Source organism: Phyllobates terribilis, unplaced genomic scaffold (genome assembly GCF_046119375.1).
Source record: "Phyllobates terribilis strain yellow unplaced genomic scaffold, ASM4611937v1 Scaffold_8__6_contigs__length_399053987, whole genome shotgun sequence".
Classification (NCBI taxonomy): Eukaryota; Metazoa; Chordata; class Amphibia; order Anura; family Dendrobatidae; genus Phyllobates; species Phyllobates terribilis.
Genome location: NW_027362768.1, coordinates 387,087,006 through 387,108,746, shown reverse-complemented (window position 1 = coordinate 387,108,746; position 21,741 = coordinate 387,087,006). Strand labels below are relative to the sequence as shown.

The 21,741-nt window shown below is 45.9% G+C and overlaps 1 protein-coding gene across 1 annotated transcript in view; it reads left to right on the top strand.

Moving 5' to 3' along the window:
* DCAF1 (DDB1 and CUL4 associated factor 1) overlaps positions 1–4,304 on the top strand; it is a 49,343-nt gene extending 45,039 nt beyond the window's left edge. The window contains exons 21-24 of the mRNA XM_073645153.1: positions 1,869–1,942; positions 2,024–2,125; positions 2,294–2,552; positions 3,426–4,304. Of these exons, the coding sequence (XP_073501254.1) occupies positions 1,869–1,942; positions 2,024–2,125; positions 2,294–2,552; positions 3,426–3,484 (494 nt within the window). The 3' untranslated portion in view covers positions 3,485–4,304. The remainder of the gene's footprint in view (positions 1–1,868; positions 1,943–2,023; positions 2,126–2,293; positions 2,553–3,425) is intronic.
* Positions 4,305–21,741: the final 17,437 nt, after the last annotated feature.

The following is a 21,741-nucleotide window of genomic DNA, read 5'->3' as shown; positions in this document are numbered from 1 at the left end:
TCCCCGCAGTGACCGTCGCCTGCTCCCCCCTCCCCGCAGTGACCGTCTCCTGCCCCCCCCTCCCCGCAGTGACCGTCGCCTGCTCCCCCCTCCCCGCAGTGACCGTCGCCTGCTCCCCCCTCCCCGCAGTGACCGTCGCCTGCTCCCCCCTCCCCGCAGTGACCGTCGCCTGCTCCCCCCTCCCCGCAGTGACCGTCGCCTGCTGCCCCCTCCCCGCAGTGACCGTCGCCTGCTCCCCCCTCCCCGCAGTGACCGTCGCCTGCTCCCCCCTCCCCGCAGTGACCGTCGCCTGCTCCCCCCTCCCCGCAGTGACCGTCGCCTGCTCCCCCCTCCCCGCAGTGACCGTCGCCTGCTCCCCCCTCCCCGCAGTGACCGTCGCCTGCTCCCCCCTCCCCGCAGTGACCGTCGCCTGCTCCCCCCTCCCCGCAGTGACCGTCGCCTGCTCCCCCCTCCCCGCAGTGACCCTCGCCTGCTCCCCCCTCCCCGCAGTGACCCTCGCCTGCTCCCCCCTCCCCGCAGTGACCGTCGCCTGCTCCCCCCTCCCCGCAGTGACCGTCGCCTGCTCCCCCCTCCCCGCAGTGACCGTCGCCTGCTCCCCCCTCCCCGCAGTGACCGTCGCCTGCTCCCCCCTCCCCGCAGTGACCGTCGCCTGCTCCCCCCTCCCCGCAGTGACCGTCGCCTGCTCCCCCCTCCCCGCAGTGACCGTCGCCTGCTCCCCCCTCCCCGCAGTGACCGTCGCCTGCTCCCCCCTCCCCGCAGTGACCGTCGCCTGCTCCCCCTCCCCGCAGTGACCGTCGCCTGCTCCCCCCTCCCCGCAGTGACCGTCGCCTGCTCCCCCCTCCCCGCAGTGACCGTCGCCTGCTCCCCCCTCCCCGCAGTGACCGTCGCCTGCTGCCCCCTCCCCGCAGTGACCGTCGCCTGCTGCCCCCTCCCCGCAGTGACCGTCGCCTGCTGCCCCCTCCCCGCAGTGACCGTCGCCTGCTGCCCCCTCCCCGCAGTGACCGTCGCCTGCTGCCCCCTCCCCGCAGTGACCGTCGCCTGCTCCCCCCTCCCCGCAGTGACCGTCGCCTGCTCCCCCCTCCCCGCAGTGACCGTCGCCTGCTCCCCCCTCCCCGCAGTGACCGTCGCCTGCTCCCCCCTCCCCGCAGTGACCGTCGCCTGCTCCCCCCTCCCCGCAGTGACCGTCGCCTGCTCCCCCCTCCCTGCAGTGACCGTCGCCTGCTCCCCCCTCCCTGCAGTGACCGTCGCCTGCTCCCCCCTCCCCGCAGTGACCGTCGCCTGCTCCCCCATCCCCGCAGTGACCGTCGCCTGCTCCCCCATCCCCGCAGTGACCGTCGCCTGCTCCCCCATCCCCGCAGTGACCGTCGCCTGCTCCCCCATCCCCGCAGTGACCGTCGCCTGCTCCCCCATCCCCGCAGTGACCGTCGCCTGCTCCCCCATCCCCGCAGTGACCGTCGCCTGCTCCCCCATCCCCGCAGTGACCGTCGCCTGCTCCCCCATCCCCGCAGTGACCGTCGCCTGCCCCCCATCCCCGCAGTGACCGTCGCCTGCCCCCCTGCAGGGTTAGGACATGCTGATTGTGATCTATCCGATCCTCTGCAGCTCTTAATGTATAATTTTTCCCTTTTATTTTCTGCTTTTACTTGGTCCTCATCCATTTTTTCTTTTAACATATGACTATAACGGAGCGATGTGTCCGTGAGGTTTTCTTTTTTTGCAAACTCATGAGCCCCCAAAAATTCACAAAAGCGTGAACAGCTGCATTGGCTCCAATTGATAGTTGTTCTATCCATGAAAATTGGACGTGTGAATGAGACCTGGACTTTTTTTCCTTTTTTCTGAACCTAGTTGTGTCATTTACTTTACAGCCACCATTGATGTGAAGAGGAACATATTCGACCTGTGCACCGACACCAAAGATTGCTACCTGGCTGTCATAGAGGTGTGCGGGGGTCTGCGGCGCTGCGATGGTACCGGGGGCGATGTATTTGTTTCTGTATTAACCTGATATTTCTGATCTCAGAACCAAGGAACGATGGATTCCCTGAACATGGACACCGTCTGCCGGCTCTATGAGGTCGGGAGGCAGCGGCTGGCAGAGGATGAAGACGAGGAGGAGGATCAGGTAGAGGAACGTCTCCGCTGGAGGTCTATGACTAGATTTTGGCCTCCATTGTCTCGTACGTGGGGGGATGGGATCAGGTTCTGTCACAGGAGAATGGACGGGGGAGAGATTCCTGGTTCTCGGCTTCATTCATTTTGAGGTTTCTAATTTGCGGCCCTTCACTTTTAGGAAGAGGAAGAACAAGAAGACGAGGATGATGATGATGACGATGACTCTGACGATCTGGGACCCCTGTTGGACGCCGAACTGGAGGAAGAGGAGGAAGCGGGGGAGCAGGCGGGAGAGGACGGAGAGAACGACTTCTCCCCCTCCGATGATGAAGAACTCGCCAATCTGCTGGAGGATGAAGAAGACGATGGTGACGATGACGATGGTCACGATGAAGACTCGGACATTGACCCAGAAGTGGAGATGATACTGGGAGACTGTAAGTAGTGAACATCCCAACTCCTTCATGTATAATGGTCCGCAGCATCCCACCATGACAAAAACGTGTAGTAATATCTGCAAACAGGGACTGATGTCCCCACTGATCTCTGGTGATGGATAGGCCCCGTTCTCAGTGATGTCACCGCTGATCTCTGGCCCCGTTCTCAGTGATGTCACCGCTGATCTCTGGCCCCGTTGTCAGTGATGTCACCGCTGATCTCTGGCCCCGTTGTCAGTGATGTCACCGCTGATCTCTGGCCCCGTTGTCAGTGATGTCACCGCTGATCTCTGGCCCCGTTCTCAGTGATGTCACCGCTGATCTCTGGCCCCGTTCTCAGTGATGTCACCGCTGATCTCTGGCCCCGTTCTCAGTGATGTCACCGCTGATCTCTGGCCCCGTTCTCAGTGATGTCACCGCTGATCTCTGGCCCCGTTCTCAGTGATGTCACCGCTGATCTCTGGCCCCGTTCTCAGTGATGTCACCGCTGATCTCTGGCCCCGTTCTCAGTGATGTCACCGCTGATCTCTGGCCCCGTTCTCAGTGATGTCACCGCTGATCTCTGGCCCCGTTGTCAGTGATGTCACCGCTGATCTCTGGCCCCGTTGTCAGTGATGTCACCGCTGATCTCTGGCCCCGTTGTCAGTGATGTCACCGCTGATCTCTGGCCCCGTTCTCAGTGATGTCACCGCTGATCTCTGGCCCCGTTCTCAGTGATGTCACCGCTGATCTCTGGCCCCGTTGTCAGTGATGTCACCGCTGATCTCTGGCCCCGTTCTCAGTGATGTCACCGCTGATCTCTGGCCCCGTTCTCAGTGATGTCACCGCTGATCTCTGGCCCCGTTCTCGCTGACTTGTCTCTTCCCTCCACAGCTGACAGTTCTGATAACTCGGATCTGGAGGACGACATTATCCTGGCCCTGAATGAGTGAGGAGTCGGGGGTCCGGGGAGCGCTGGGTCTTTTCCTCCTGGAGACTGAGGAGCGGAGCTGTGATCGGCAGACGTCTGCACTTGTAATAAACACGTTCTCCCTTTTGTCTGGTCACTTCCCTCTCTGTTCCTACAAACTCCCAAGTCGGACATTTTTTTTTCCCTTTTTGTAAAGCAGAGCTCTTAAAAGAATAGTTTTATAGAAAAAAAACACGAAAAAACTATAACCAAAAAAATCTCCCTCGCTGGCCGCCGCCTCTCCCCGAAGGCAAAAAAATCTTTATCCTTTGATCTTTTTTGAATGTCGTCTCTGGGTTCGTTAGTTTTTCTGAAAGGATTATTTAAGGGGGAGGAGGATTTTTTTTTTTCTTAACTTTGGGCAGCAAAGTATTTTTATGACAGAATTGTAATATATTCCATAGGAAATGTGTATTTTTGTTTCTTTTAAACTGTATTTTTGGGAAGCGGCCGGAGGAGCGGAGCGGCCGGGGTCTGCATGACCCATGACCAGAGATCAATGTGTCTGATGATGAGTTTAATGGGGGTCGTGCTTTGTGTCTGGAGAGGGACCGCCGGAGGAATCATGGTATTGCTGATCGGAGGATCGTTTTGCAGTATTACACTGATTATCGGGGAGTTTAGGGCGAGGTTCACCCCTACGCCCCGGTTTACATCATGTAATGCAATCTCCGTACCCTCCCCCAATAATCAATCATATCAAATTCTCATCTGATGTTTCATGTCAACCGCAAACCAGAAACCATCAATTTGTTTTTCTGTAAATTGTATTTATTTAAAAAATAAATGGAAAAGTCACCGTCTCCCGTTGCTCACTGTTATCAGCCGACAGCCACCAAACTGGTATGTTTTATAGAGCGTGCTCCTGCTTGTAGCGTTCCTTACGTGTCCCATTTATGTTATTAACTAATCTAGGAAAGATCTGATAATTATAAAGTTGTTCGGCGACCTCCGCGCCTGCAGCAGATCAGCCTGCTGGGCTGTGTTCACACGCTGCGTATCTGCTGCCGGAGATGTTAGCGGCTGATTTCTGGGAGTGTCGGACCTCTTCGCTCTGCTAATGATGATCTACCCTGAGGACAGGTCATTGTATCGCTGTAGTGGAAAAGCCCTTTAAAATCTGTTTGTTTTTTTTTCTTTTTTTGTAAGGCAGAGTGAAATATGTGGCAAATACTCTAGAAAAATCAGGAATGTCCATACGTAGCACAAAATCTGCTGCAAATCTCCTGACGTGCCACAATACCCTAAGACTGAATGCACACAGGCTGGATTTGTCTGCAGAAAGCTGCAGCGTATGACAGTACCAGATAAGTTATTGGGATTGGGGAAACTTTCTGCACGTTTTAAAATCTGCATTGCAATTTTGTGTGTGGGATTCAGTGGAGTTTTCACTCTTACACTCAGGTGACATTCTCCACATAATCTGTAAGTAAGACGTGCGGATTTAGATGAGAAAATGCTGCGGGAAAATCCACATCAAATCTGTGATGTGTTGTTGGACCCTATGGCTGCCTGCACACCAGATGGAAAAAAAAAGGGACCCCCCCCCCCCACTTCCAGCCTCTCCTTGTCCCGTGCGGCCGGGCCTCTCCTTGTCCCGTGCGGCCGGGCCTCTCCTTGTCCCGTGCGGCCGGGCCTCTCCTTGCCCCAGGCGGCCGGGCCTCTCCTTGCCCCAGGTAGCCGGGCCTCTCCTTGTCCCAGGCGGTCGGGCCTTCCCCTTCCGTCATTCAGGCCCCCGTGTCCCGTGTGGCTGGGCCTCTCCTTGCCCCAGGTAGCCGGGCCTCTCCTTGTCCCAGGCGGTCGGGCCTTTCCCTTCCGTCATTCAGGCCCCCGTGTCCCGTGCGGCCGGGCCTCTCTTTGTCCCGTGCGGCCGGGCCTCTCCTTGTCCCGTGCGGCCGGGCCTTCCCCTTCCGTCATTCAGGCCCCCGTGTCCCGTGCGGCCGGGCCTCTCCTTGTCCCGTGCGGCCGGGCCTTCCCCTTCCGTCATTCAGGCCCCCGTGCGGCCGGGCCTCTCCTTGTCCCGTGCGGCCGGGCCTCTCCTTGTCCCGTGCGGCCGGGCCTCTCCTTGTCCCGTGCGGCCGGGCCTCTCCTTGTCCCGTGCGGCCGGGCCTCTCCTTGTCCCGTGCGGCCGGGCCTTCCCCTTCCGTCATTCAGGCCCCCGTGCGGCCGGGCCTCTCCTTGTCCCGTGCGGCCGGGCCTCTCCTTGTCCCGTGCGGCCGGGCCTCTCCTTGTCCCGTGCGGCCGGGCCTCTCCTTGTCCCGTGCGGCCGGGCCTTCCCCTTCCGTCATTCAGGCCCCCGTGTCCCGTGCGGCCGGGCCTCTCCTTGTCCCGTGCGGCCGGGCCTTCCCCTTCCGTCATTCAGGCCCCCGTGCGGCCGGGCCTCTCCTTGTCCCGTGCGGCCGGGCCTCTCCTTGTCCCGTGCGGCCGGGCCTCTCCTTGTCCCGTGCGGCCGGGCCTCTCCTTGTCCCGTGCGGCCGGGCCTCTCCTTGTCCCGTGCGGCCGGGCCTTCCCCTTCCGTCATTCAGGCCCCCGTGCGGCCGGGCCTCTCCTTGTCCCGTGCGGCCGGGCCTCCCCCGTCCTGTCCTGTACAGCCGGGCCTCCCCTTGTCCCAGGCGGTCGGGCCTTCCCCTTCCGTCATTCAGGCCCCTGTGTCCCGTGTGGCCGAGCTCCCCCGTTCTAATATTCATGGTGTATCCGTTTCCAGTCGCACATACGTCATGTTGTTGGGTGATTTTCCGGGGTCAGGATGGATCTGCCATATCCCGGCTTGGCTGATCGGAGGTGTGATGAGAGCGATCCGTGCAGCCGGCCATCACCGGTTATTTGCATCTGTTGTGCAGATGGCCCCTGATTGATGGCACTTCGGTAGCATGTGCGCTTCCACATTTGACAGGTGCAGTTTCTATGCTTGACAAATGCAAACCAGATGAAGTGAATGGAAATTAATGTGACCGCTGTGATACGTTTTTCCTATCAACCTGTCCTGACCCTTCATCTGCTATTCAGCCACTTATAAGGGAATGTCCATCATGGGTGGGCTTTCATCTATTTCAGGGGCGGTCACCCAGATTATTTGTGAAAAACATCTGCACTTAAAATAAAAATCAACAACAACCCATTTTCTATTGATGTATGATTTTAACCTTTGGAATATACCCCCTGAATTATTTACAATGGTATGTTCCACAATGACACAATCAGAAGGGATCAAACCAACGTGCAGACGCCAGAGGGGAGGGCACTACCTCTTGAAGCTCACCAAGAGAATGCCAAGAGTGTGCAAAGCCGTCATCAAAGCAAAAGGGGGCTACTGTGAAGACCCTAGAATATAAGACATATTTACAGTTGTTTCACACTTTTTTGTTAAGTATATAATTCCACATGTGGTAATTCATAGTTTTGATGCCTTCAATGTGAATGTACAATTGTCATAGTCAAGAAAATACAGAAAAATCTTTAAATGAGATGTGTCCAAACTTTTGGTCTGTACTGTGTATATAATTAGTGCAGTGCACGTTTAGTGTTTACTGTACATGGATTAACCTAATAAATGAAAAAAAAAAACCGCTGTGGGGTCCCCATTTATATTTTTGATAACCAGCCAAGGTAAAGCCGACAACTGCGGATATTGTCAAAAATGACAGCTGGCATCAAGCTCTGGGGTTAGTAATGGAGAGGCGTCTGCCAGACACCCCCATTACTAACCCAGGAGTCCAAAAAAAACACTAAAAAATATGTTATTTGAATAAACCTCCCCAACACTTTCCCTAGATCACCAATTAATAAAAAAAACAAACACGTACGTCCAACGTCACGTAGACCACAAGTGGAAACCTTAAAAACATAAAAAGAGAAAAACGAGTCGCTGTTCACCAATTTATTAGAAAAAATGATGGAAGCAGCTGCGATGTAGCCCATTGTTCCCCAAATAGTAGTAACATTGTACCACTATTCAGTCGCCGGCTCACGCCGCGCTCCAAGATCCGGCAGCTCTGAACACAGGTGACGTCCGTAACAATAACGCTCATTAGAGTCGCCGGCTCACGCCGCGCTCCGCGAGACCCAGCGGCTGAGCGTTATCCTGTTATTCAGACGCCGGCTCACGCCGCGCTCCGCGAGACCCAGCGGCTGAGCGTTATCCTGTTATTCAGACGCCGGCTCACGCCGCGCTCCGCGAGACCCAGCGGCTGAGCGTTATCCTGTTATTCAGACGCCGGCTCACGCCGCGCTCCGCGAGACCCAGCGACTGAGCGTTATCCTGTTATTCAGACGCCGGCTCACGCCGCGCTCCGCGAGACCCAGCGGCTGAGTGTTATCCTGTTATTCAGACGCCGGCTCATGCCGCGCTCCGCGAGACCCAGCGACTGAGCGTTATCCTGTTATTCAGACGCCGGCTCACGCCGCGCTCCGCGAGACCCAGCGGCTGAGCGTTATCCTGTTATTCAGTCGCCGGCTCACGCCGCGCTCCGCGAGACCCAGCGGCTGAGCGTTATCCTGTTATTCAGTCGCCGGCTCACGCCGCGCTCCGCGAGACCCAGCGGCTGAGCGTTATCCTGTTATTCAGTCGCCGGATTCGGGGAATGCTGGACTACGTCAGAGCTGCGTGCAAACATTTTTTTTCTAATAAATTGGTGAACGAGGCATAGTGTCTCGTTTTTCTTTCTCTTTGTTTTTCAGGTTTCCGCTTGTGTTCTATGTCAGACTTGCGTGATTTTTTTTTTTATAAAGTGGTGAAGCAGGGAAAGTGTTGGGGAGTGTTAATTCAAATGAAGTATTTTTCTGTGTATTTTTTTCTTATTGGGTTAGTAATGGGGGTGTCTGATAGACACCTCTCCATAGCTAACTCCTGTGCTTGATGCCAGTTGTGATTTTTGACAATTAACACCTGACATCAAGCCCAGCTACCATTACCCTGATTACCACCGCACCAGGAAAATCGGGAAGAGCGAAGGTGAAGCATAGAGCATTTCATGTAATGCTCCACTTCTGGGCTGGGAAGGGCCCAAAAACCAGGGACCTTCCCATCCTGAGAAAATAAGCCCACAGCTGTCTGCTTTACCTTTACTGGTTATCAAAAATTGGGGGCACCCCACATCACTTGTTTCATTTATTTACTTACTAGCTTAATCCATGTACAGTAAGTTACACAAGCGAAGCACTAATTATACACAGGTGCATCTCACTAAATTAGAATATAATCAAAAAGTTAAATTTATTTCAGTTCTTCAATACAAAAAGTGAAACTCCTATATTATATAGAGTCATTACACACAGAGGGATCTATTATATAGAGTCATTACACGCCGAGGGATCTATCATATAGAGTCATTACACGCCGAGGGATCTATCATATAGAGTCATTACACGCCGAGGGATCTATCATATAGAGTCATTACACGCCGAGGGATCTATCATATAGTCATTACTCGCAGAGGGATCTATCATATACAGTCATTACACACAGAGGGATCTATTCCAGGTGTTTATTTCTGGTAATGTTGATGATTATGGCTTAAAGCCAATGAAAACACAAAAGTCATTATCTCAGTAAATTAGAATACTTAACAAAAAAAGACCTGCAAAGGCTTCCTAAGAGTTTAAAAAGGTCCCTTAGTCTGTTTCAGTAGGCTCCACAATCATGGGGAAGACTGCTGACGTGACAGATGTCCAGAAGGCAGTCACTGACACCCTCCACAAGGTCCCAGAGTCTGGAGGAAGAGTGGAGAGGCCACAATCCAAGCTGCTGGAGGTCTAGTGTGAAGTCTCCACAATCAGTGATGGTTTGGGGGCCATGTCATCTGCTGGTGGAGGTCCACTAGGTTTTATCAAGACCAAAGTCAGCGCCGCCGTCTACCAGGACATTTTACAGCACTTCATGCTTCCCTCTGCTGACAAGCTTTTTGGAGATGGAAATGTCATTCTCCAGCAGGACTTGGCCCCTGTTCACACGGCCAAAAGTACCAACACCTGGTTCACACACAACAGTATCACTGTGCTTGATTGGCAGCAAACTCACCTGACCTTAACCCCATAGAGGATCTATTATAGAGAATCTATGGGGTATTGTCAAGAGGAAGACGAGACCCCAGACCCCACAATGCAGACGAGCTGAAGGCGGCAATCAAAGCCACCTGGGCTTCCATAACACCTCAGCAGAGCCACAGGCTGATCCCTCCATGCCACAGGCTGATCCCTCCATGCCCCAGGCTGATCCCTCCATGCCACAGGCTGATCCCTCCATGCCACAGGCTGATCCCTCCATGCCACAGGCTGATCCCCTCCATGCCCCAGGCTGATCCCTCCATGCCACATTGCCGCATTGATGCAGTAATTGATGCACAAGGAGCCCGACCAAGTATTGAGGCATTTACTGACCATACATTTCAGTAGAACATTGCGGATTTTAAAAACATTTTTCAAGCTGTTGTTATAAAGTATTCTAATTTACTGAGATAATGACTTTTGTGTTTTCATTGGCTGTAAGCCATAATCATCAACATTAACAGAAATAAACACCTGGAATAGATCCCTCTGCGTGTAATGACTCTATATAATAGATCCCTCTGCGTGTAATGACTCTATATAATAGATCCCTCTGCGTGTAATGACTCTATATAATAGATCCCTCTGCGTGTAATGACTCTATATAATAGATCCCTCTGCGTGTAATGACTCTATATAATAGATCCCTCTGTGTGTAATGACTCTATATAATAGATCCCACTGTGTGTAATGACCCTATATAATAGATCTCTCTGTGTGTAATGACTCTATATAATAGATCGCTCTGTGTGTAATGACTCTATATAATAGATCGCTCTGTGTGTAATGACTCTATATAATAGATCCCTTTGCGTGTAATGACTATATAATAGATCCCTCTGCGTGTAATGACTCTATATAATAGATCCCTCTGCGTGTAATGACTCTATATAATAGATCCCTCTGCGTGTAATGACTCTATATAATAGATCCCTCTGCGTGTAATGACTCTATATAATAGATCCCTCTGCGTGTAATGACTCTATATAATAGATCCCTCTGCGTGTAATGACTCTATATAATAGATCGCTCTGCGTGTAATGACTATATAATAGATCCCTCTGCGTGTAATAACTATATAATAGATCGCTCTGCGTGTAATGACTCTATATAATAGATCCCTCTGCGTGTAATGACTCTATATAATAGATCCCTCTGCGTGTAATGACTCTATATAATAGATCCCTGTGTGTAATGACTATATAATAGATCCCTCTGCGTGTAATGACTCTATATAATAGATCCCTCTGTGTGTAATGACTCTATATAATAGATCCCTCTGCGTGTAATGACTCTATATAATAGATCCCTGTGTGTAATGACTATATAATAGATCCCTCTGCGTGTAATGACTCTATATAATAGATCCCTGTGTGTAATGACTCTATATAATAGATCCCTCTGCGTGTAATGGCTCTATATAATAGATCCCTCTGCGTGTAATGACTCTATATAATAGATCGCTCTGCGTGTAATGACTCTATATAATAGATCCCTCTGCGTGTAATGACTATATAATAGATCGCTCTGCGTGTAATGACTCTATATAATAGACCCCTCTACGTGTAATGACTCTATATAATAGATCCCTCTGCGTGCAATGACTCTATATAATAGATCCCTCTGTGTGTAATGACTCTATATAATAGATCGCTCTGCGTGTAATGACTCTATATAATAGATCCCTCTGCGTGTAATGACTCTATATAATAGATCGCTCTGCGTGTAATGACTCTATATAATAGATCCCTCTGCGTGTAATGACTCTATATAATAGATCCCTCTGCGTGTAATGACTCTATATAATAGATCCCTGTGTGTAATGACTATATAATAGATCCCTCTGCGTGTAATGACTATATAATAGATCCCTCTGTGTGTAATGACTCTATATAATAGATCCCTCTGCGTGTAATGACTCTATATAATAGATCCCTGTGTGTAATGACTATATAATAGATCCCTCTGCGTGTAATGACTCTATATAATAGATCCCTGTGTGTAATGACTCTATATAATAGATCCCTCTGCGTGTAATGGCTCTATATAATAGATCCCTCTGCGTGTAATGACTCTATATAATAGATCGCTCTGCGTGTAATGACTCTATATAATAGATCCCTCTGCGTGTAATGACTATATAATAGATCGCTCTGCGTGTAATGACTCTATATAATAGACCCCTCTGCGTGTAATGACTCTATATAATAGATCCCTCTGCGTGCAATGACTCTATATAATAGATCCCTCTGCGTGTAATGACTCTATATAATAGATCGCTCTGCGTGTAATGACTCATAATAGATCCCTCTGCGTGTAATGACTCTATATAATAGATCCCTCTGCGTGTAATGACTCTATATAATAGATCCCTCTGCGTGTAATGACTCTATATAATAGATCCCTCTGCGTGTAATGACTCTATATAATAAACCCCTCTGCGTGTAATGACTCTATATAATAGACCCCTCTGCGTGTAATGACTCTATATAATAGATCCCTCTGCGTGTAATGACTCTATATAATAGATCCCTCTGCGTGTAATGACTATATAATAGATCCCTCTGCGTGTAATGACTCTATATAATAGATCCCTCTGCATGTAATGACTCTATATAATAGACCCTCTGCGTGTAATGACTCTATATAATAGATCCCTCAGCGTGTAATGACTCTATATAATAGATCCCTCTGCGTGTAATGACTATATAATAGATCCCTCTGCGTGTAATGACTATATAATAGATCCCTCTGCGTGTAATGACTCTTTATAATAGACCCCTCTGCGTGTAATGACTCTATATAACAGATCCCTCTGCGTGTAATGACTATATAATAGATCCCTCTGCGTGTAATGACTATATAATAGATCTCTCTGTGTGTAATGACTCTATATAATAGACCCCTCTGCGTGTAATGACTCTATATAATAGACCCCTCTGCGTGTAATGACTCTATATAATAGATCCCTCTGCGTGTAATGACTCTATATAATAGATCCCTCTGCGTGTAATGACTCTGTATAATAGATCCCTCTGTGTGTAATGACTCTATATAATCGATCCCTCTGCGTGTAATGACTCTATATAATCGATCCCTCTGCGTGTAATGACTCTCTATAATAGACCCCGCTGCGTGTAATGACTCTATATAATAGATCCCTCTGCGTGTAATGACTATATAATAGATCACTCTGCGTGTAATGACTCTATATAATAGATCACTCTGCGTGTAATGACTCTATGTAATAGATCCCTCTGCGTGTAATGACTCTATGTAATAGATCCCTCTGCGTGTAATGACTCTATGTAATAGATCCCTCTGTGTGTAATGACTCTATGTAATAGATCCCTCTGTGTGTAATGACTCTATATAATAGATCCCTCTGCGTGTAATGACTATATAATAGATCCATCTGCGTGTAATGACTCTATATAATAGACCCTCTGCGTGTAATGACTCTATATAATAGATCCCTCTGTGTGTAATGACTCTATATAATAGATCCCTCTGCGTGTAATGACTATATAATAGATCCATCTGCGTGTAATGGCTCTATATAATAGATCCCTCTGCGTGTAATGGCTCTGTATAATAGATCACTCTGCGTGTCATGACTCTATATAATAGATCCCTCTGCGTGTAATGGCTCTATATAATAGATCACTCTGCGTGTCATGACTCTATATAATAGATCCCTCTGCGTGTAATGACTCTATATAATAGATCCCTCTGCGTGTCATGACTCTATATAATAGATCCCTCTGCGTGTAATGACTCTATATAATAGATCCCTCTGCGTGTAATGACTATATAATAGATCCCTCTGCATGTAATGACTCTATATAATAGATCCCTCTGCGTGTAATGACTCTATATAATAGATCCCTCTGCGTGTAATGACTCTATATAATAGACCCCTCTGCGTGTAATGACTCTATATAATAGATCCCTCTGCGTGTAATGACTCTATATAATAGATCCTTCTGCGTGTAATGACTATATAATAGATCCCTCTGCGTGTCATGACTCTATATAATAGATCCCTCTGCGTGTCATGACTATATAATAGATCCCTCTGCGTGTAATGACTATATAATAGATCCCTCTGCGTGTAATGACTCTATATAATAGATCCCTCTGCGTGTAATGACTCTATATAATAGACCCCTCTGCGTGTAATGACTCTATATAATAGATCCCTCTGCGTGTAATGACTCTATATAATAGATCCTTCTGCGTGTAATGACTCTATATAATAGATCCCTCTGCGTGTAATGACTCTATATAATAGATCCCTCTGCGTGTAATGACTATATAATAGATCCCTCTGCGTGTAATGACTATATAATAGATCCCTCTGCGTGTCATGACTATATAATAGATCCCTCTGCGTGTAATGACTATATAATAGATCCCTCTGCGTGTAATGACTCTATATAATAGATCCCTCTGCGTGTAATGACTCTATATAATAGACCCCTCTGCGTGTAATGACTCTATATAATAGATCCCTCTGCGTGTAATGACTCTATATAATAGATCCCTCTGCGTGTAATGACTCTATATAATAGATCCTTCTGCGTGTAATGACTCTATATAATAGATCCCTCTGCGTGTAATGACTCTATATAATAGATCCCTCTGCGTGTAATGACTATATAATAGATCCCTCTGCGTGTAATGACTATGTAATAGATCCCTCTGCGTGTAATGACTCTATATCATAGAATCATAGAATGGTAGAGTTGGAAGGGACCTCCTGGGTCATCTGGTCCAACCCCCTGCTCAAAGCAGGATTCACTAGATCATCTCAGACAGATGTCTGTCCAGCCTCTGTTTGAAGACGTCCATTGAAGGGGAACTCACCACCTCTCGTGGCAGCCTGTTCCTCTCATTGATCTCCTAACTGTCAAAAAGTTTTTTCTAATATCTAATCTGTGTCTCCTCCCATTTAGTTTCATCCCATTGCTTCTAGTCTTTCCTTGTGCAAATGAGAATAAAGATGATCCTTCTACAATGTGACAGCCCTTGACATATTTGTAGACAGCTATTAAGTCTCCTCTCAGTCTTCTTTTTTGCAAGCTAAACATTCCCAAATCCTGCAACCGTTCCTCATAGGACATGGTTTGCAGACCAGTCACCATTCTGGTCGCTCTTCTCTGAACTTGCTCCAGTTTGTCTATGTCTTTTTTAAAATGTGGTGCCCAAAACTGTACACAGTATTCCAGATGAGGTCTGACCAAAGAGGAGTAAAGACCGATAATGACTTCACGTGATCTAGACTGTATGCTTCTGTTAATACATCCCAGAATTGTATTTGCCTTTTTTGCTGCTGCATCACACTGTTGACTCATGTTCAGTCTATGATCTATTAGTATACCTAAGTCTTTTTCACATGTACTGTTGCTTAGCTCTATTCCTCCCATTCTGTATATGCTTTTTTCATTTTTATTGCCCAGATGTAGTACTTTGCATTTTTCCCTGTTAAAAACCATTCTGTTGGTTGCTGCCCACTGCTCCAGTTTATTTAGGTCTTTTTGAATCCTCTCTCTCTCTTCTCTAGTATTAGCTATCCCTCCTAGCTTTGTGTCATCAGCAAATTTAATCAGTTTACCCTCAATTCCTTCATCTAAATCATTGATAAAGATGTTGAACAATACAGGTCCCAGGACGGAGCCCTGTGGTACCCCACTTGAGACATTCATCCAGCTGGATGTGAAGCCATTTACAACCACCCTTTGAGTCCGATCACTAAGCCAGTTATGAATCCACCTAACAGTTGCCTGGTCCATTGCATACTTGGTCATTTTTTCAATAAGGATGATGTGAGATACTTTGTCAAATGCTTTGCTGAAGTCAAGATATACTATATCTACAGCATTTCCCTGATCCACCCAGTCAGTGATTCTGTCATAGAAGGAAATTAAGTTAGTCTGACATGACTTGTTAGTTACAAACCCATGCTGACTCTGGTTAATCACTTCATTCTTATCCATGTACTTACATACATGTTGTTTAATAATTTGTTCAAAGATCTTTCCTGGTATAGAAGTCAGACTCACCGGCCTATAGTTCCCTGGGTCCACCTTCTTCCCCTTTTTGAAGATAGGAACAACATTTGCTCTTCTCCAGTCTTCTGGGACTTCTCCTGTTCTCCAAGAATTTTCAAAGATTATGGAGAGTGGTTCTAAAATTTCTTCTACAATCTCCTTCAGTACTCTGGGGTGTAATTCATCTGGACCTGGAGACTTGAACTCATTTATGTTAGCTAAATATTCCCTCACAATCTTTCTGTTTACTGATAACTTGGATTCCTCTATTCCTTTAAAAGGACAGTGAAGATCAGTTGATGTTACATTTTCTTTCTGAGAGAAAACAGATGCAAAATAGGAATTAAAAAGTTCGGCCTTCTCAACATCCTCTCTTACCATTTCTCCATTTTCATCCTGTAAAAATCCTATAGCATCTTTGACTTTTCTTTTACTTTTGACATACCCCCAAAATCCTTTTTTATTGCTTTTGACATCTCTTGCAAGCCTTAATTCATTGTCAGCTTTAGCTAACCTGATACGTGCCCTGCAGGATCTGCAGACTGCATTATAATCTTCTTTAGATATGCCTCCCTCTTTCCATTTAATAAACATTTCTTTCTTTCTTTTTAGCATGTGTTTAAGTTCTGTGTTCATCCATCCTGGTTTCCTTAAATGCTTCCCATTCTTCCTACTTTTCGGGATTGTTAACGATTGTGCTTTGAGAATCTCATTTTTAAAAATTTCCCATCCTTCCTGGACATTTTTGTCCTTAAGGACATCCAGCCATTGGATCCCTCCTATTCTCTTTCTGAGTCTCTTAAAATCTGCCTTTCTAAAATCTAACCTTGAAGTTTGAGTCTTCACATGTCTTCCTCCTCTAGTTATCCAAAATTCTATAATAGCATGATCGCTGCCTCCTAGGGTCCCAGCCACCTTTACCTCCTCAACCATTTCCTCCCTGTTTATAAGGATTAGATCCAAAGTAGCAGATCCCCTTGTTTTCTCCCCTACCTTTTGGAAGATAAAGTTGTCAGCAAGAGAGGATAAGAATTTGCTTGACCTGTTAGTTTTACTTAAGAGAGATTCCCAACAAATGTCTGGATAGTTGAAATCTCCCATGACCACTACGTCATATTTTTTGGAGAACTTGGTCATTTGATACATAAAGAGTTCATCCATATCTTCAGCTTGCCCAGGTGGCCTGTAGTAAATGCCTACAATGGTGTCCTTTCCGTTGTTCTCTCCTTGTATTCTTACCCAGACAGTTCCCACAGAACTCCCAGTCTCTGAAGCTTCAATCTCTGTGCAGATATATGCTTTTCTAACATACAATGCGACACCTCCTCCTCGTTTATCAAGTCTGTTTCTTGCAAATAAGTTGTATCCTTTTAGCCTTTTATTCCAATCATGTGTATCGTCCCACCAAGTTTCAGTGATTCCAATGACATCATATTTCTTTTCCTGCATTAGTAGTTCCAATTCTCCTTGTTTGTTGCCCATGCTTTGTGCATTTGTATAAAAACATTTTAGTTTGTGATTGGTTTCTCTTCCTCCCATATTTTCATTATTTAGATTTTTTTGTCTTTGTTCTTCCTTTCCACTTCCAGTAGCAGAGATCTCAATAGTATTTGTCAGCTGTATGGCTTTTTCTGGCCTTTTGCTTCCCTTCCCACATTGTTCTAGTTTAAAGCTCTTCTGATGAGTGTAGCAAGGCGACTTCCAAATACATGTTTTCCAGTCTTCGTAAGGTGCACCCCATCTCTAGCAAGTAGTCCATCGTATAGGTAATTCATCCCGTGATCCAGAAATCCAAATCCTTGTTGACGGCACCATTGACGTAGCCAGTTGTTCACCTGTAGAATCTTATTCCACCTCATTGTTCCATAGCCATCCACTGGGAGGATGGATGAGAAGACCACCTGCGCTCCCAATTCTTTCACTTTCTTGCCTAAGTCTTCAAAGTCACTGCAGATGGTTTCCAGGTCCTTTCTTGCGGTGTCATTTGTCCCCACATGTATTAGCAGGAATGGGTAGTGATCTGTAGGTCTGAAGAGTCTTGATATCCTGTCAGACACATCTTTAATTTTTGCTCCTGGAAGACAGCACATTTCTCTTGAGGTTATGTCTGGTCTGCAGATAGCGGCCTCTGTTCCTCTTAGCAGGGAATCCCCCATGACCACCACTCTCCGTTTTTTCTTCACAACATTCTTCTTTCTCCATCCAGGAGGATTCTGAGGGCTTACAAGGTTATTCATTGCTGGCAAAGTCTTATCTTGCTGTATTTCTTCATGGTTCTCCTGCGTGAGAGCCTGGTACTGGTTCCTGAGCAGTATGGGTGCTGACTGCCTCTCGATCCTCCGGCTTCTGTGGGTCACATGCTTCCATTCCTCTGTTTCCTCAGGTGCAGAGAGAATTTTTTCTCTTTCTGAATCATGAAGAGATAATTCTGCTCTGTCTAAGAACTCTTCACCTTCCTTAATGATTTTCAAGGTAGTTAACCTCTCTTCTAGATTTCGCAACTTTTCCTCCAACAGGGACACAAGCTGCATTTCTGGCATGTGAAGTTTGGCTTTTCCACTGGCAAGTCTGTGAACATGTAGCAGGATATGCAGCTCAGCAAATGGCTCCTGGACTCTTCCATGTTCTTATTGTTAATATATATATAATAGATCCCTCTGCGTGTAATGACTATGTAATAGATCCCTCTGCGTGTAATGACTCTATATAATAGATCCCTCTGCGTGTAATGACTATGTAGTAGATCCCTCTGCGTGTAATGACTCTATATAATAGATCCCTGTGTGTAATGACTCTATATAATAGATCCCTCTGTGTGTAATGACTCTATATAATAGATCCCTCTGTGTGTAATGACTCTATATAATAGATCCCTCTGTGTGTAATGACTCTATATAATAGATCCCTCTGCGTGTAATGACTCTATATAATAGATCCCTCTGCGTGTAATGACTCTATATAATAGATCCCTCTGCGTGTAATGACTCTATATAATAGACCCCTCTGCGTGTAATGACTCTATATAATAGATCCTTCTGCGTGTAATGACTCTATATAATAGATCCCTCTGCGTGTCATGACTCTATATAATAGATCCCTCTGCGTGTCATGACTATATAATAGATCCCTCTGCGTGTAATGACTATATAATAGATCCCTCTGCGTGTAATGACTCTATATAATAGACCCCTCTGCGTGTAATGACTCTATATAATAGATCCCTCTGCGTGTAATGACTCTATATAATAGATCCCTCTGCGTGTAATGACTCTATATAATAGATCCCTCTGCGTGTAATGACTCTATATAATAGATCCTTCTGCGTGTAATGACTATATAATAGATCCCTCTGCGTGTAATGACTCTATATAATAGATCCCTCTGCGTGTAATGACTATATAATAGATCCCTCTGCGTGTAATGACTATGTAATAGATCCCTCTGCGTGTAATGACTCTATATAATAGATCCCTCTGCGTGTAATGACTATGTAATAGATCCTTCTGCGTGTAATGACTCTATATAATAGATCCCTCTGCATGTAATGACTCTATGTAGTAGATCCCTCTGCGTGTAATGACTCTATATAATAGATCCCTCTGTGTGTAATGACTCTATATAATAGATCCCTCTGTGTGTAATGACTCTATATAATAGATCCCTCTGCGTGTAATGACTCTATATAATAGATCACTCTGCGTGTAATGACTCTATATAATAGATCCCTCTGCGTGTAATGACTCTATATAATAGATCCTTCTGCGTGTAATGACTCTATATAATAGATCGCTCTGCGTGTAATGACTCTATATAATAGATCCCTGTGTGTAATGACTCTATATAATAGATCCCTCTGTGTGTAATGACTATATAATAGATCCCTCTGTGTGTAATGACTCTATATAATAGATCCCTGTGTGTAATGACTCTATATAATAGATCCCTCTGTGTAATGACTATATAATAGATCCCTCTGTGTGTAATGACTCTATATAATAGATCCCTCTGTGTAATGACTCTATATAATAGATCCCTCTGTGTGTAATGACTCTATATAATAGATCCCTCTGTGTGTAATGACTCTATATAATAGATCCCTCTGTGTGTAATGACTATATAATAGATCCCTCTGTGTGTAATGGCTCTATATAATAGATCCCTCTGCGTGTAATGACTCTATATAATACATCGCTCTGTGTGTAATGACTCTATATAATAGATCCCTCTGTGTGTAATGACTCTATATAATAGATCCCTGTGTGTAATGACTCTATATAATAGATCCCTCTGTGTGTAATGACTCGATATAATAGATCCCTCTGCGTGTAATGACTCTATATAATAGATCCCTCTGCGTGTAATGACTCTATATAATAGATCCCGCTGCGTGTAATGACTATATAATAGATCCCTCTGCGTGTAATGACTCTATATAATAGATCCCTGTGTGTAATGACTATATAATAGATCCCTGTGTGTAATGACTCTATATAATAGATCCCTCTGTGTAATGACTCTATATAATAGATCCCTCTGTGTGTAATGACTCTATATAATAGATCCCTCTGCGTGTAATGACTCTATATAATAGATCCCTCTGCGTGTAATGGCTCTATATAATAGATCCCTCTGCGTGTAATGACTATATAATAGATCCCTCTGCGTGTAATGACTCTATATAATAGATCCCTCTGCGTGTAATGACTCTATATAATAGATCCCTCTGTGTGTAATGACTATATAATAGATCCCTCTGCGTGTAATGACTCTATATAATAGATTCCTCTGCGTGTAATGACTCTATACAATAGACCCCTCTGTGTGTAATGACTCTATATAATACATCGCTCTGTGTGTAATGACTCTATATAATAGATCCCTCTGTGTGTAATGACTCTATATAATAGATCCCTCTGTGTGTAATGACTATATAATAGATCCCTCTGCGTGTAATGACTCTATATAATAGATCCCTCTGCGTGTAATGACTCTATATAATAGATCCCTCTGTGTGTAATGACTATATAATAGATCCCTCTGCGTGTAATGACTCTATATAATAGATCCCTCTGCGTGTAATGACTCTATATAATAGATCCCTCTGTGTGTAATGACTCTATATAATACATCGCTCTGTGTGTAATGACTCTATATAATAGATCCCTCTGCTTGTCATGACTCTATATAATAGATCCCTCTGCGTGTCATGACTCTATATAATAGATCCCTCTGTGTAATGACTCTATATAATAGATCCCTCTGTGTGTAATGACTCTATATAATAGATCCCTCTGTGTGTAATGACTATATAATAGATCCCTCTGTGTGTAATGACTATATAATAGATCCCTCTGCGTGTAATGACTCTATATAATAGATCCCTCTGCGTGTAATGACTATATAATAGATCCCTCTGCGTGTAATGACTCTATATAATAGATTCCTCTGCGTGTAATGACTCTATACAATAGACCCCTCTGTGTGTAATGACTCTATATAATACATCGCTCTGTGTGTAATGACTCTATATAATAGATCCCTCTGCTTGTCATGACTCTATATAATAGATCCCTCTGCGTGTAATGACTCTATATAATAGATCCCTCTGTGTGTAATGACTATATAATAGATCCCTCTGCGTGTAATGACTCTATATAATAGATCCCTCTGCGTGTAATGACTCTATATAATAGATCCCTCTGTGTGTAATGACTATATAATAGATCCCTCTGCGTGTAATGACTCTATATAATAGATCCCTCTGCGTGTAATGACTCTATATAATAGATCCCTCTGTGTGTAATGACTCTATATAATACATCGCTCTGTGTGTAATGACTCTATATAATAGATCCCTCTGCTTGTCATGACTCTATATAATAGATCCCTCTGCGTGTCATGACTCTATATAATAGATCCCTCTGTGTAATGACTCTATATAATAGATCCCTCTGCTTGTCATGACTCTATATAATAGATCCCTCTGTGTGTAATGACTCTATATAATAGATCCCTCTGTGTGTAATGACTATATAATAGATCCCTCTGCGTGTAATGACTCTATATAATAGATCCCTCTGCGTGTAATGACTCTATATAATAGATCCCTCTGTGTGTAATGACTATATAATAGATCCCTCTGCGT